The sequence below is a fragment of the Rhododendron vialii genome, chromosome 10a, assembly GCF_030253575.1.
Source record: "Rhododendron vialii isolate Sample 1 chromosome 10a, ASM3025357v1".
Lineage (NCBI taxonomy): Eukaryota > Viridiplantae > Streptophyta > Magnoliopsida > Ericales > Ericaceae > Rhododendron > Rhododendron vialii.
Genome location: NC_080566.1, coordinates 9,211,908 through 9,227,579, shown reverse-complemented (window position 1 = coordinate 9,227,579; position 15,672 = coordinate 9,211,908). Strand labels below are relative to the sequence as shown.

Here is a 15,672-nt window from a genome sequence, read left to right as displayed (position 1 = left end):
GCGATAGCTTATTTCAACAGGTAATATCAACGTTAATAGAGAGAATTTCAACGATAGCTTTGCACGATTATGTTGATGGTCAATTTGTTGTTTTATCACCTTTTTTTCCACTGCATATGAAGCTAAAGAGAGAGAAATCTTCAGGGTTAAACTAGAATCACTCTGAAAAATCGGGAGCAGTAAATTTTAAAGCCAGATCTAGGGGTGCTGTAGTGCACCCCCGCACTACACGTGTAGTGCGCCAAATCCGGTCGTCCATCTCGGCAATGGACGGCTCGGATTTTCATCCGAATAATGGACAACTTGGATTTGAAGGAGCTTGGATTAAATCCAAGCCCTTCGTATCAACATGGACAGTCAGATCTGCCGCACTATAGCAACTCTGAATCCTTTAAAGCCGTCTGTATTATTTTTCTTTGAACTTGTTCCCTCTTTATTATTTCTCTCTGAAGATCTCAAACTCATTTCATAGATATGTGTTTTTTGGAACTTCGTTTGTACTAGAATTTCGTTGTTGCATATAATTGTAGTTTTGGATTGGAAGATGGTGATGTGCACACCATGCACATTTAGACCGTCTGTCTCGGCAATCAATGGTCCAAATTGCACGGTGCTGTGCGTAATCTCATCCGTCCACCCGTCTCGGCAATCCAGACCATTGATTGCCGAGACAGACGGTACAAATGTGCACAACACCATCCTCCAGTCCTGTAATTTCTGGGGTTTTCCTTTGTCATATTATCATAATCTTTGGAATTCGGGTTCTTTTTTTGGTGGTGGCCGGTTGTTGGATTTGCCTTCTTTTTTTTGTTTGTTTGTTTAGGATATGAAAATAACGATGGTTTGGTGGTTTGGCTTGAGAATTGACTCTCCAAGAACCTGACTGTAGTTGGACTGTCAACTTTTGGCCAAGCCAACCTTGCTGCCAGCAAATATTTCAACAAATGGCCATTCGAAAATTTGGCAAACAGGTATGGCTGGCTGGCGATTCGGTGAAAATATTCTGCCAAACATGGCTCTAGGGGAATCATAATGGAAAACCCACCTAATTAGAATTCAGATTGTTCTATATATATTTTTGAAACCATTTTTGTGGTTTCAGAATGTATTTATTTCTCTCCCTACACTTTCTTAGCACTTAGGTTTGTGAGAAGTGAAACTTGAAACTCAAAAAGTTGATCAGAAACTGCAATGAGATGGCTTCTTCTCTGCTTTCTCTCCAGTATGCACCGAGTATGCCATCCGTGAAGCAGACTAGTTCTCGGCCGTCTCTGCAAATAAGAGCTCAGGGCTTCAAAGATGAAGGTCAGTACTGAGAGGGATCAGTAACATCAGCTAACTACGCATTTATTCCAGTACTCTACTTTCAAGGTTATAAGCGCAGATATGTAGCATAGTGGCCGGCTTTTATAGGAATTACGGACCTCCTGTTGAGAACGTGGAGAACGATCAACAATGATACCATTCCCATACCTTGATGGTAAACCTAACTATATATGGGGCGCGTAGGAGAATTCCGATACTCCTCTTGTACTATTGTCTGTCTTATTGAAATTGAACATGCTGCAGCGACGTAGACGCTACCCACATAATTTGCTGTTCTTGTGTGCATTCCGATACTTCTCTTGTGCTATTCTCTGTCTCCTTGAACAAGTTGCAGGGACTACGTTACCCCACATTGGATGAACCGCATAATTTGGTGCTCCTGTGTCTGTGTTTTCAATAACTTCTCTTTTTTTGCATTCGTATCCGTGATCCTGCTTTACAATTCTGCAATTTCGTTGCACATCAAGATTTATTGATGGAGCGTCCTATATTGGTCCATACATAGTATATCCCAACATCGATACATCTCCCCATACCACTATATGAAACCATGCACCTCATTGTAAGTCTATGGTCCGATTTTTGGTAAAATTATGCCAACATTACATCTATTTGCTTTTGTGGGGAGACCAGGTAGCATTGATGGAAATATGAGCATTCTAAGGGAGAGGATTCAAGAGGTTAGGATCAAAGAGAGATTGGAGAGGTGTTGCAGAAAAGAAAATGGATGGAATTACGCAGCCGGCCACGATTACAAGCACAAAAGGTCCGCGGGTTCATCCCAGTTTCTTGAAGTGTTTGGAATGGTTTTCGGGACTCTTGGCCTTACCATTGTCACTGGAAGTCTTTGTCTTTGGCTTGTTTCCCTGTTTATCCAGTACTTGTACCAATGAAGAAATTTGGCTTTACGAGATAGATCATATAGTCCTCTTGGAAACAAAAAAGATTCATAGTGAATGTTAATAAAGGCATATGATTGGCAGGAGAGTGAATGCTAATATAGTTTGGATGCACCTTTCTTAGCAATGCTTGAATGCTTCCATTGTTCTATCCTTTCAATCCCTCTGTAACACTTTCAAGATCAATAGAAAAACAAAGAAAAAACAGAGAGAGGAATTGCACTGTTAGCTATATTCTGCGGGAGAGAAATATGGGTGCAGTCTACTAAGATACACTTTTGGAAAGGGTTGTCATTCCTCTAAAGAAAGTTTAGAGAACTTCTTTGAGCTGATTTTGGCCGGACTTTGTTATCATTGAGTATAGTTTATCTTATTTCATTCCAGTACACCCACAAAGAAAAAGAATGACGCATTGTTTTCTTTGTTAACTTTTAGATAATGAGTACCAAGAAGAAGGTTTTGGCATAGCGCAAGTTATTGTACACAAATTGAATGAGAATGTTTGGAGTTAAAAATTACAAAAGCATCCCTGCAAAAAATAATAATAGAAGAATGAAGCATATAAAGGAAAAACTTACTTTGTTCATTTCACCTTTAATATTCAAATTCTCAAAATCGTTCACGTGCGTAGCACGTGCAATTTTACTAGTAAAATACTAAAATGGATATGATATCAGAAGGTCTTCTTTTGGACTAAAAATTCATGACGGGGGTATGCAAAGCTCCTGTCACATTGTCTTGCCTATAGACCAAAGGTTATTACTGGGTGTTGGAAAAACCTTAAATTAGCTTATTACGAGAGTAGCTGTCGTCAGGGGTGAGCAAAAAATCTGCCAAACCGCGAATCCAGTCCGAACAGAAGGCTTGGTTCAATTTTTTAGTAGTATGGTTTGGTCATGGTTTTAAAAATTAGAAACCGCGTTATACAGTTTGGTTTGTGAATTTATGTTCACGGTTATGGCTCCAAACCAATCCGAACTGCATAATATATATATATATATATATATATATATATATATATATATATAGTTTAATTATGATTCCTCAAATAAATATGGGAGCCTTAGACAACTACTTTCATAATTTATCGATCCTATTAAATTCACTGCAATATTTAGTTTTCCTTTTGTACTAAGATAATTTAGACTAAACATCTATGAGAAGGAGAATAAATTCTATCCACCGCCGGTGTAAAATCTCACTTTTCCACAACCGTCCATTCTGGGCCCTACCGAGCGTCTATTGTTGTAATCTGAACCGTTCATATTTTAAGACCCGTAGTCTAATATTACCATGCAAAAAATTAGCTTGATTGGAAGTCAATAGATATATCAAAATTTGAATCTTGGTTTATAAAATGTACGATTTCATTCTGTCAATAATAATAAAGATAAATTGTCCATTTTGCAAAATAAAATTCTATTTTTGATATTTCTATCGATGTTCGATCAAGTTCATTTTTTGCGTGGATACATTACTATGTGGGGTCTACAAGATGAATGATTCAGATTAAGAATTAATACACAGTAGGATCGAAAAAGGCGGTGGTGGAAAAGTAGGTGGAGGAAATAATTTATTCTCAACTTCTATATATCACAACTCAATCCCAAGTTCCTATGATTATTAATTTATTATACATAAAAAGCACATGGGATCACCAGATGAATCAACTTCCATGGTTCATTTTAGTGACTTGCCATTATTTCATTTTCTTAGTTTACAAACTTAAGACGATTGTTGGTATTCTACTCTTAATTAGTTGGTTGATGTTAGTGTATTTTGGTAATTTGAATGGAATTGGTTTAAAAATAAGTTTTCTTTTAATTTATCTTTGATGTTAGTATTGTAAATATTTTTTGAAGATGATAGCTTGGTTCAAAGCAAATCGTAGTTTAAAATTGAAACTGAACCGTATTCTAATGGTTTGGATTGGTTTAGTTCTATACATTTTGCGGGTTGGTTTGGTTTTTCAAATTCACAATCCGTAGGTAAGTAGTTTGGTTCTTGGTTTAAATCCGAGCCATGCTCGCCCCTAGCTGTTCAGACACAAGTGTACTCAAAATTTGGGAGGTTATGGTGTTCAATTGAAGACCCTCGGTTGTATGTACCGCCGCCCCTGGCCGGCTGTCCACTTCACTCTAGAGGGATCATAATAAAATACCCACCTTAGAATTCAGATATATATATATATATATATATATATATATATATATATATCAGTCCACTTCTTATAAGGGCGTTCTTACCGTATTACGGTAAGGGCTTCCTCTTTTTTCCCTTTTCCCGACCAAATTTCGATGATCCGAGCCGCTCAATGTGTTCAAAACGTGATTTTAAAGGTACCCGCGAGAAATCAGGAAAAAAAAAAGACCAGGAAGGGCTTGATTTGTGTGTGTGTCTATATATATATATATATATATATATATATTTATATTGTTCTATATAGTTTTGAACCCATTTTTATGGTTTCAGAATCTATTTCTTTCTTTCCCTCCACCTAAACTTCTCTTACCACTCTCGAAACTGAAAACACCAAAACTTGATTAGAAGCTGCAAAGATATAGTATATGGCTTCGTCTCTGCTTTGTTTCCGGTACGTACCGACTATGCCATTGGTGAAGCAGACCAGTACTCGGCCGTCCCTGCAAATAAGAGCTCAGGGCTTTAGAGATGAAGGTTAGTGCATTTGAGAGGGATAAAGTAATACTCACAGCTAACTATGCATCCATTCCCCTACTCCACTTCAAGGTTTTCAATGATAGGCAGATCATGTGTATCGTATCGTAGTGGCCGACTACTTTTATAGGACTCACGGACGTCCAGTTAAGAATGTGGAGCTAGCACGAACAACATGATACCGTTCATATAACTTGATGGTAGCCCTAACTATATTTGTCTGAGCAGGAGAATTCCGATACTCTTGTACTATTCTCTCCATCTTATTGAACAAGTTGCAGGGACTAAGTTACCCATGTTGGGTGAACCACATAATTTGGTGCCCGTGTGTGTCTGCGTTTTCAATAACTTCATTTTTTGCATTCGTATATCCTCGTGATCCTGCTTTTTACGAGTCTGCAATTTTGTTACACATCAAGATTTACCGATGGAGTGTCCTATATCGGTTGATACATAATATAGTACTGTCCAATACATCTCCCGATACCACTATCTGCGCATTGTTTGTATTGTCGAATTTTTGGTAAAATCAATTATGCTAACATTACTTCTATTTTGCTTTTGTGTGGAGATCGACCAGGTAGCATTGATGGAAATATGAGCATTCTAAGGGAGAGGATAGAAGAGGTTAGGATCAAGGAGAGATTGGAGAGGTGTTGCAGAAAAGAAAATGGATGGAATTACGCAACCGGCTGTGATTACAAGCACAAAAGGTCTGCGGATTCATCGCAGTTTTTTGAAATATTGTTTGGAATGGTTTTTGGGACTTTTATCCTTACCATTGTCACTGGAAGTCTCTGTCTTTGGCTTGTTTCCCTGTTAATCCACTTGTACCAATGAAGAAATTTCGCTTTACGAAATAGATCATATAGTCCTCTTGGAAAACAGAAAAGATTCGTAGTGAACTTCAATGGAAGCTTCTCTTTGAAGAAATAATGCGTTGGTTTTAGTAGGTTTTGTTGGAACGATTGTCGCAGAGAGTCTTTGGAACGGATTACTTCGATACTGCAAACTGATCAATGAAACTACCGAAACGAATTATGGTTGTTGTTCAGGGATATTGAGTCGCAGACTAGTCGCTATCTTTAAGACGTTTCGTGGCTCCGGCGCTCTGTCCTCTCTTGTGCAAGCATTCTATAGCCACGTCGTCCCTGGATGAAACAGCCTAGAATAGCTTGTGTCTCGATCTTCTATGCACGGGAGAAGGCCGGTAAATGCAAAACACAATCGACTCTTGGAGTGAGTAAAACAATGCAGTAGGTCTTGAAATTATCTAATGCGCTACAAAGTCCCAGAGGAGGGTGAATAGGACTACCGATTTAAATTTAAAGCAACCAACAACTCAAACAACTATCCAATCTCCATGCCAAGCAATTCAATTTAACAATATAAGTAAAAAGCGATAAAACAACGCAAACACCGAGATAAACTACTTAGGGTCAACGCATCCTAAGCATAAAATAATGGCCTAATCTACTCAAATTTTCATAAATCAAAAGGTTAGGCAAAAAGACTACAAGTTAGGAATTACCAACTTTTACCCCAAGTTACACCTAACTCGGCTTCTTGCCTAGCACCCTGTGCCCCTTCTCGATGGACTCCTCGAGCAACACTGTCTTGATCTCTGCTCTAGAATGGCTTCGGTATCATCCGACCATGTAGATTATAGACATGAAAGTACGGATTTTGAAAAGTGAAGGTTTTTATACAAAAAAATCAACCTAGAAAGAATACATGGATTATAAGAGTATTTCTCTAGATTGAATAAAGATAATTGAATACAAGATTCAATTCATCCAAATGCATAATGAAGGGACAAGAGTAGAAGAGGAAAATGCTTTCTCTCTCTAAAGTGGGCTAGGTCACTCTTGTGCCCTAAAATGAAGGAAAACATGCTGATATATGACTGGGCAAGGAAAATGCAAGAGAGCCATACTAAGGCGCTCTTAACACGCATATAAGAGGCCTTAGTCTGCTAAGGCACTAGTAAGGCGCTCTTAACACGCGTGCAAAGGCCTTAGTCCGTTAAGGCGTTGCTAAGGTGCAAGCATTTAAAAAGCCTTAGACAAGATTTCCCTTCAAATAAAACAAGGCCAATACAATGTGACAAATGCACACATGAAATTGAACAAAAGATTAGGACATTGAAAAACTTCAATGATGCATGGAAAAATTAATATTTCAAACAAAATGCATGGCACGGCCTCCACAATCGACTCTTGAACCAACGAACGGAGTATCTAGTCTAGAAAAAATAAACATATCCAAATGGAAAAAGGATTAAATACAGACTCCAACGGTTTGTCATATCCGAAAATTGTCAATAACATTTACAGGTCTCCTTTTTTATAGCCAAAACGAAGAATTGAAATTGGAAATTATGTTGTTTTGGAAACCAGAATCGAAACACATGTGTGTGGGTCCCACATATTTAATTATAGGTGTGGTTGGTAGCAGTGTTCCTAGACTTAACTTATTGCCAAAAAAAAAAATTATGATATGGAATATACAGGTTGACCTTTTGTATTTGAGTTCTAAAATGTGACGACAACATGAAGAGGTATTATATATATATATATATATATATATAAATAAAAAAACTGTGATAGCAACCATTCCTGGAATCCTGTTACGTAAGAGAAGTCGATTTTTCTGAAAATGGGAACCTTGTTTTATGAAATAAGTAAAGGGAATGACTCCGGGGAATAACTCGTACTATACAGTACTTCATAGCTCAAAATGCTTTAATATTAAAAGGTTGATATTTGAGGTTTCCATAAAATAAAATAAAAAAAATAGCTGAGATACTCATATAGTTATACAATTTTCTAAACTCTATTGCAGTGACGGTCGCCGCTACTTGTCTTCCATTGGCTCAATCTTACCGCCACTTATCTCCCATTCGCTCAATATTTTGCATATTCCTGATGCGCGCGGCCTGTTTTTTTTTCTGCAGTTAAGAGCCAAGAGCTAATAGATGAGAACCTCCTCCCTTTTTTGGGTATTCTTAATGTGTCATTGGAGATATAATTTTTCTTTCAGGTAATAGCTCTGTTCGGTTTGGGTTTTTAAAGAGGATTTTGAGAGTAATGAGTGGAAAAAGATACATAGAGAAAATTTATTGAAAATCATGCCCAAAAATTTTGAGATTCCAAAACGAGTATCCTAGGAGTTACTAACGCTTTGCAATCACCTGTCAATCAGGACCGGTGAAACTTTTAATTTCGAGTTCAACTCCTCTTTTAGGTGTTATCAATTCTCGTGTGAGACAGCTCCATAATAGTTCTACTACGATTTTAATTAATTGCACCCTCCTCGTTTGGCTTCAATCGATCTTGCTTTAGTTCTACTACGATTTTAATTAATTGCACCCTCCTCGTTTGGCTTCAATCGATCTTGCTTTCACGTCCCGTGCGTATTTTTTGAAAAAATTACCGAAAACGGCATGCTCTAGCTAATGTGATTGAGAACGTCATAAAGAGCATTTTTGTGTACAAGCACAAACCTTTACACGTCTTTTTCCCTGCTTTCTCACACCAAATCCTAGAAGAAAATCTCCTTAACATTTCTTACTCGCCACCAATTCCATTATTGCCCTTTTACAAAAGAGAAGAAACATATTTAAATGACCTCCATTTCCATTAATTGGGAGTCTCTAACAAATTTCAAGTTGATAAAGAAAAAAATAAATTTTAATTTGTACGGACAACCAAGATTCCTCCTCCACCACTAAAGTTGATAGTAAAAAAATAATAATTTCAGGAAATCTGCATCCATTTTTATATGCTAACGTCCACTAACCAAATCCTCCCATTTTTCTAAACCTAGATGATTTTTTCTTATTAGTATTATTTGCCCAAGTTGGACTTGTTTAGTTGTTTTAATCTTCCAATATTTGGTTGTCAAGGGCTCCTACATTGTCCAGCCCAACTATGGGTATATACCATTTGCTATGCAACAAATGTACACCAGATTGCGTGAGATCTATTTCGGAATCCACACTAATGATCTAATCCGTTTAATTTTTGTAAAATCTTATTTTTTAGGGTTTATATAAAAAATCAATTTTAAATCAGCTCATTCAAATATCGACCGGTTAGGACTTAATCATCAATTCAGTCAATTTTTTTTTTGATAACCTAGTATATCGGGTCCAGGTTACACACACATCTACTAAACCCAGGGGACCATAAACCTACCATCCAACGGGGCCCTACTAGAAGCCAAAGCAAATGTTCCTTATGTACTAGCCCCAAAGGAGTTTATAGCACGTGAAAGGTTTCAAACCTGAGACCTTAAGAAGAAGCTAACCCCTAAGTCTCAAACCTTGACCACTATGCCAACCACTTGGGTTAATTCATTCAATTTATGTCTCTGCGAATTTAAGGACGAAAATCGATCAAGTCCATACCGATATCCGAATTGGCTGATTTTTTTACAGAGACTCTTAAACACATATTTTAAACAAATTAAGTGACTCCGATCAATTTATGTGGGACACCGAAGTGCACTTTTTTAGTTGTTTTAATCTTCCATTTGGTTGTCGAGGGCTTTTAGATTGTCCAAAAATACAGTAACCGTTCAAAGTTGAAACTCCTTTGGCACTTATAAAAAGAACAACAGACCATGAGACAAACCATGATCATAGCACTACCAAAAACAACAAAAGAAGAAAACCGAACTATGCTATATTAAAGGAATCATGACAGAAACCTAACCTGACAAAAACCCACCTCAGATTGCTCAAAATCTGTTGAAACGTACAACCTTGTCGTTGCCAAAATCGTTTTGTTTCTCATTAGACTTTGATTTGTTAGAAGTAATCAAACTGAAAATTACACAAAAACTTGATGAGAAACTACAGTAATATGGCTTCTTCTCTACCTTCTTTCCAGTATCTTCTAGCTGTGCCATCAGTGAAGCAGAGTATTCGACCGTCCCTGCAAATAAGAGCTCAGGGCTTCAGAGATGAAGGTAAGAACTCCATTTTAGAGAGAGAAGTAATGCTTTTATATCGCCGGATATGGATAACATTGGTTGATATTTGGGCACTTTTGACCATCATTTAAACCATGCATGCTCCTCATTGTATCTAATTTGTACTTTTTTGGTTAGTATGCTAATTATAGTTGTTTGCTCTTGCAGGAAAATCGGGTATCGATGCAAATATGAGCATTCTAAGGGAGAGGATAAAAGAAGTTAGGATGAAAGAGAGATTGGAAAGGTGTTGCAGAAGTGAAAATGGATGGAATTATGCAGCTGGCTACCATTCCAAGCACAAGATGGATACATCCAAGTTTTTTGAAACTTTTGGAATGGTTTTTGGAACTTTTGGCCTCACCATTGGTACTGGGACTCTTTGTCTGTGTCTTTTTTCCCTCTTGGTTCGTTTATGCCAATGAAGAAAAGTGGCTTAATGCCTAGATCATGTAGATAACTTTCAAAATTTGTTAAGTTCCTAGTTTGTGCAATTTGATGGCCTTGGCAAAATCACTTCTTTTAATTTTGAACAATCAGTTTCGATTTCCTCATTGTAATTAATGTTCGTGTAGTCTTGTATTATTCATTTGATTTCGAGTTTTTATTACTTTTAGTTGACTACTAGAACATTAGAGTGTATTGGTATGAGATTAAAGAAGGTAAAGTTGAAAAAGTGTATTGTTGATCAATAACAATTTTGGCTCAAAATGTTGCTGACCTGTCGTTAGAGGGAAATCGTAGAGATACACGTAAACTAGTTCGGACATTCATAACCATGAAAAGAAAGAAAGAAGGGGTTATGTATTGTTTGATGACGTGGAAGAAGCGTTGGTTTAACCCAAGTTTCAAAGCACAAAACGTGATTCTCCCCTTGATTTTGTACAGTTTGCTTTGGTTTTGTACTGTTGGCTGACGTGGCAGAAGGGTATTGGTTTGGAGGAAAAGCCCACTTTTCCTCCCCTGAGAATTTATTCTCGAGAAAATTTCAAAAAGACCTCTGAACTTTCTAACAACTCGCAAAAAAATACCTGGACTTTCACTATTAACAAAAAAAACACTTAAACTTAGCATTCTGTTAACAATTAGGCTCTTGCCATCCAATTCCGTCTAGTCCTAACGGATGGAGCAAACGGAAGGCGTTAACTTTTTATTTTTATTTTACTTTTTACATTCAAAAATTACTTTTAACTTCTTCTTTTTTTATTGGTAAATAAATATGCAATAAAGTTCTTTTTTTCTTACTATTTATCAAAAATTACTTTAATTCTATTTTTTACTATTTATAAAAATAACTTTAACCACCATCTTTTTTGTTACTTTCAAATTTTACCCCTCTCTCTCTCTCTCTCTCTCTCTCTTAGAACTTTAACCCCAAACCACCAATCAATCCCACAATCAATTGCCAAAGCTCTAGCTCTAATTTCATAAATTCAAAATTACTTTTAACCTCCTTTTTTTTAGCATTCCTGTTTTTTATATTTTTTACTTTCAAAATTACTTTTAACTCTTTATTTTTAGTAGTAAATAAATATGAAATAATGTTTTTTTTCTTACTATTTATCAAAAATTACTTTAACTCTAATCTTTACTATTTATAATAAAGAGTTTAAGACCCATTTTTACTTTCAAATGCTCTCTCTCTCTCTCTCTCCACTGATGAAATCTTCCCCCCTCTTCTCTCCACCAATCAGTTTGGAGAAACCCAAAATTCCTCTATCAGTTGGTTGTGGGGTTAATTGGTGGTATGACTTCTAAAAAAAAGAGAGGGAGATAGAGTGAGGGAAAGGTTAAATTTGAAAGTAAAACAAAAAACAAAAAAACGGGGCGGGGTGCAGGGAAGCAGGGGGTGTTAAAATAATTTTCGAAAATAGTTTAAAAACGGGGGTGAATAATTTTTGGAAAAGAGTAAGGAAAAAAGAACTTTATTTCATATTTATTTTCTACTAAAAATAAAGAGTTAAAAGTAATTTTGGAAGTAAAAAATATAAAAAACAGGAATGCTAAAAAAAAGGAGGTTAAAAGTAATTTTGAATTTATGAAACAGAAATGATATTGGTACCGATCCCCTCGGTACCGAAATCGTAGGGACGGCCGCGCCGGGCCGTCTCCGGCCACCGGACGGCCGATCCGAGCTGTCCAAAAATTCTATAAAAAAAAAACGAGGGGGCTTACGTGGGAATCAACGGCATCCGAGGTGTGTAAGGTGCTTGATCCGAGCACCCTTTTTTCGTGTATATATGTATATTCGCGGGAATATACATATATACACGAAAAAAGGGTGCTCGGATCAAGCACCTTACACACCTCAGATGCCGTTGATTCCCGGGCCAGCGAATATACATATATACACAAAAAAAGGGTGCTCGGATCAAGCACCTTACACATCTCGGATGCCGTTGATTCCCGCGCCGGTCCCCATGTTTTTTTTTATAGAATTTTTGGACGGCTCGGATCGGCCGTCCGGTGGCCGGAGACGGCCCGGCGCGGCCGTCCCTACGATTTCGGTACCGACGGAGTCGATACCTGTAGCATCACTCTGAATGAAATTAGAGCTAGAGCTTTGGCAATTGATTATGGGATTGATTGGTGGTTTGGGGTTAAAAGTACTTTCAAATTTTTGAAATTGTGGCTAAGGCTTTGGCGGTTGTTTATGGGGTTAATTGGTGGTGTGGAGTCGATTCTAATAAATAAAAAAAAAGGGAGGGCGGGGGGAAGGTAAAATTTGAAAATAAAAAATGGTGTTAAAGTAATTTTCGATAAATAATAAGAAAATTTTTTTTATTGCATATTTATTTACTAATAAAAAAAAAAAGAGGCAAAAGTAATTTTTGAATGTAAAAAGTAAAAAAAATAAAAAGTTAATGCCTTCTGTTAGCTTCATCCGTTAGGACTAGACGGAATTGGACGGCAAGGGCCTAATTGTTAACGGAATGCTAAGTTTAGATATTTTTTTGTTAATAGTGAAAGTCCAAGTGTTTTTTTGCGAGTTGTCAGAAAGCTCAGGGGCTTTTTTAAAATTTTCTCTTTATTCTCATCTTAGTTTAGCTAAGCTGGAAGAGTGATTTTTCAGTATCGAGTGGATATATTTTAGGTGGTACCCGCTCAGCGCATTTGAGCCATCCAATATATTTTTGGACGGTTCGAATTGAAACTCTCTCTCTTCTCTCACCCCAATACTCTCTCACCTTTTTCTCTCTCCAAATCTGAGCCATTCAAACACGCAATAGATGGCTCGAATGCGCGAATGGACACCACGTGGTACCGCTTGGCACTGAAAAAATTTCCAAGCTGGAGGGAAAAGAACTATGGACAGGCTTTGTTGGATCAGTATATATATGGAGTTCTTTTTTGGTTAAAAAAGAAATAGAAAAATGGGTTCTCCACATGTACATTGGATAGCATTGCCATCAGCATCACACAGCCATCTTTAGTGGACGTATCCCGTGGCACCTATATTTTGTCCGAATCTTGAACTATGAAACTTTGTAGTTGCTATGCAAGGCCCATAGATCTTTTCTTCTTAATTTCCCTTTGAGGATATCTTGAGTTTCCCTTGGAAAACTGTAGGAACACAACATCATGAACAACATTTACACATGTCTATGTGGGGCAGAGTCTCATTGGTATTTAAAAACTAACAAGCCATCTATTAGCCAATGAGAGACAGTATTGCCACATAGACATTTTGTCGTGTTCCTAGCACTTCTCTTTCTGAAGGGAAAAGTGTAGGAACACAACATTGTGCACAACATTTTATACAACATGCCTATGTGGCAGAGTCTCATTGGTTTTTAAAATCTAACAAGCCATCTAGTAGCCACTGTGTAATGCCCCGAATTTCGAAAACGTTAAGTAATTAATAAAAGACAATTTTTCCCAAAAGATTAATTCGATTTATTGCGTCAGCCATTCAAAAGTATAAGTCTTAATATTACAACCATATCGAATTAAATTTAAAGTTTCGAATAAGTCAGATTATCACGATTTCCAATTTAAACATTTAGCTTTCAAAATAGAGTTGACCAAACATTTGTTAGAGCGACTAAACATATGGCAACCAAGGTTCTCTGCCTTCGTTCGCACCAGGATTGAATTCAATCTGCTTATAGGGCACTTCTGTCCCCTCTTCGGTACCTAGCGTTTGAAAACCAGGGCAACGTAATACCGTGAGTGAAAACGCTCAGTAGCCAAAATCCACCCGAAAACCCTTAACTTTACAAGCAACATGATATATATAATTGAAATATGCATTGAAAACAACATAAAAAGATAACAATTAATTATTTCATTACTATTTTTCCACCTATGTGAATTCTCGGATCTTATCCGCATATCCTTTCCTATCCATAACCTCCAGCACAAGACACTGTTGTGATCTAACTCCCCTTTTCTAGATCCGGATGAAAAAATACCTAAGTTATATACCCGGGTATTCCATCCGTGACCATAAGTTCGGATAAAACTTCACCGGATGCGCACAAACACACTCTATCTTGGGTTGTGACACAAGTACAATACCATCCTTATGTCTTGTCCCACATTTCAAGAGTCGATCACCATTATGTCGTACCCAAGGTTTCGTAACTCCAAACCAAATCATCCAATTCACCTCCAACAATACCTTACCACAGGTTCCATACCAAGAATCAAAATCACAGCCTCTCACTTTATTCCATTTTCAGTTAATCCCATTTCAACGTCTAAGGTGATAAGTCCATACTTCACAACCAACCTTGGGAACCTATTTATCCAATCTACAAGTACGATAAAATAAAGAGTACTGCTAGGTGTACCGACCATTTTTGGACCGAAACCGTACCGACGGCCGCGCGCGGCCGTCTCCGGCCACCGGACGGCCGATCCGAGCCGTCCAAAAATTTTAGTATACACGAAAAATAGGGTGTTTAGATCAAGCACCCTACACACATCGGATGACGTTAATTCCCGCGTGGGGCCCCTCGGTTTTTTTTTTTAAAATTTTTGGACGGCTCGGATCGGCCGTCCGGTGGCCGGAGACGGCCGCGCGCGGCCGTCGGTACGGTTTCGGTCCAAAAATGGTCGGTACACATAGGATTTTCGTAAAATAAAATAACCAGCAATTCAACATTTCAACGCATCATGCTAACATGCTAATACTCCCTCCGCCTCTTTTTTAGTATTCCTCTTCGTAACTCCAACTTATTAAGAAAACATTATCATTACACCTTTCACATCAACTTTTGCCTCAACTTTTCCTCTATAGAGACATCATCATTACACTTTTATTCACTAACTTTTCAAAATGAAATTTATTTTTAGGGGCAAAATAGAAAATGTATCAACTTTTACCAACTAACTTTACAAAATGGACACTTATTAAGAGACAGCCCAAAATGAAATATTGGACATTAAAAAGGGGACGGAGGGAGTAACATTAAATCATGTGATAAAAAGAACTAATCATGCAATTGAAATTATACAAAAAATAATTTGATTCCTATTATTTTATCTTTTCTTTTGCACGCTAAAAATCTACGTTTACTCTTAATCACCTCGGTGTGTTTCCAGTATTAGAAAAATTCGTATTTGTGACAAAACTAGGATCGAACCGGAAACTAATTAACTTTGGGGCTTAATATTGGATTCTAAAACCTAGGGTGGATTTATAAACTAACTCGAGGGTTTAAACTGTGATTATTTCAACCGAGTTTTCAAAATTTCCAGTGGCTACTGTTTCACTTCGGGAAAACAGGGGATTTCGGCCGGGCTTGATCGGTGACGTCAGGTTTGATTATTTTCATACCAAAACATT

At 37.3% G+C, this 15,672-nt stretch overlaps 2 protein-coding genes across 6 annotated transcripts; both read left to right on the top strand.

Moving 5' to 3' along the window:
* The first annotated feature begins 1,053 nt into the window (after positions 1 to 1,053).
* On the top strand, positions 1,054 to 5,889 carry LOC131302611 (uncharacterized). 5 transcript variants are annotated; one of them, XM_058329334.1, is made up of 2 exons: positions 1,054 to 1,305; positions 5,482 to 5,889. In XM_058329334.1, the coding sequence occupies exons 1-2, from the start codon at positions 1,197 to 1,199 to the stop codon at positions 5,739 to 5,741; spliced, it is 369 nt and encodes a 122-aa protein (XP_058185317.1). In that variant the 5' UTR covers positions 1,054 to 1,196; the 3' UTR covers positions 5,742 to 5,889. The 5 variants fall into 5 exon arrangements, with proteins under 5 accessions (XP_058185317.1, XP_058185315.1, XP_058185316.1 ...); XM_058329332.1 differs by lacking the exon at positions 5,482 to 5,889 and adding an exon at positions 1,960 to 2,326 and having other exon boundaries at positions 1,105 to 1,305; XM_058329333.1 differs by lacking the exon at positions 5,482 to 5,889 and adding an exon at positions 1,964 to 2,326 and having other exon boundaries at positions 1,105 to 1,309.
* A 3,650-nt stretch (positions 5,890 to 9,539) lies between these two features.
* On the top strand, positions 9,540 to 10,552 carry LOC131302609 (uncharacterized). Its single transcript, XM_058329327.1, has 2 exons — positions 9,540 to 9,875; positions 10,047 to 10,552. The coding sequence occupies exons 1-2, from the start codon at positions 9,752 to 9,754 to the stop codon at positions 10,301 to 10,303; spliced, it is 381 nt and encodes a 126-aa protein (XP_058185310.1). The 5' UTR covers positions 9,540 to 9,751; the 3' UTR covers positions 10,304 to 10,552.
* The last annotated feature ends 5,120 nt before the right edge of the window (positions 10,553 to 15,672 follow it).

What these genes read in the sequence shown, in the direction of transcription:
- LOC131302609 (XM_058329327.1), top strand. Translation starts at nt 9,752, where the DNA reads ATGAGAAACTACAGTAATATGGCTTCTTCTCTACCTTCTTTCCAGTAT. An exon ending in TCAGGGCTTCAGAGATGAAG is followed by an intron (nt 9,876 to 10,046) that starts GTAAGAACTCCA and finishes TTGCTCTTGCAG; the next exon opens with GAAAATCGGGTATCGATGCA.
- LOC131302611 (XM_058329334.1), top strand. Translation starts at nt 1,197, where the DNA reads ATGGCTTCTTCTCTGCTTTCTCTCCAGTATGCACCGAGTATGCCATCC. An exon ending in TCAGGGCTTCAAAGATGAAG is followed by an intron (nt 1,306 to 5,481) that starts GTCAGTACTGAG and finishes GAGATCGACCAG; the next exon opens with GTAGCATTGATGGAAATATG.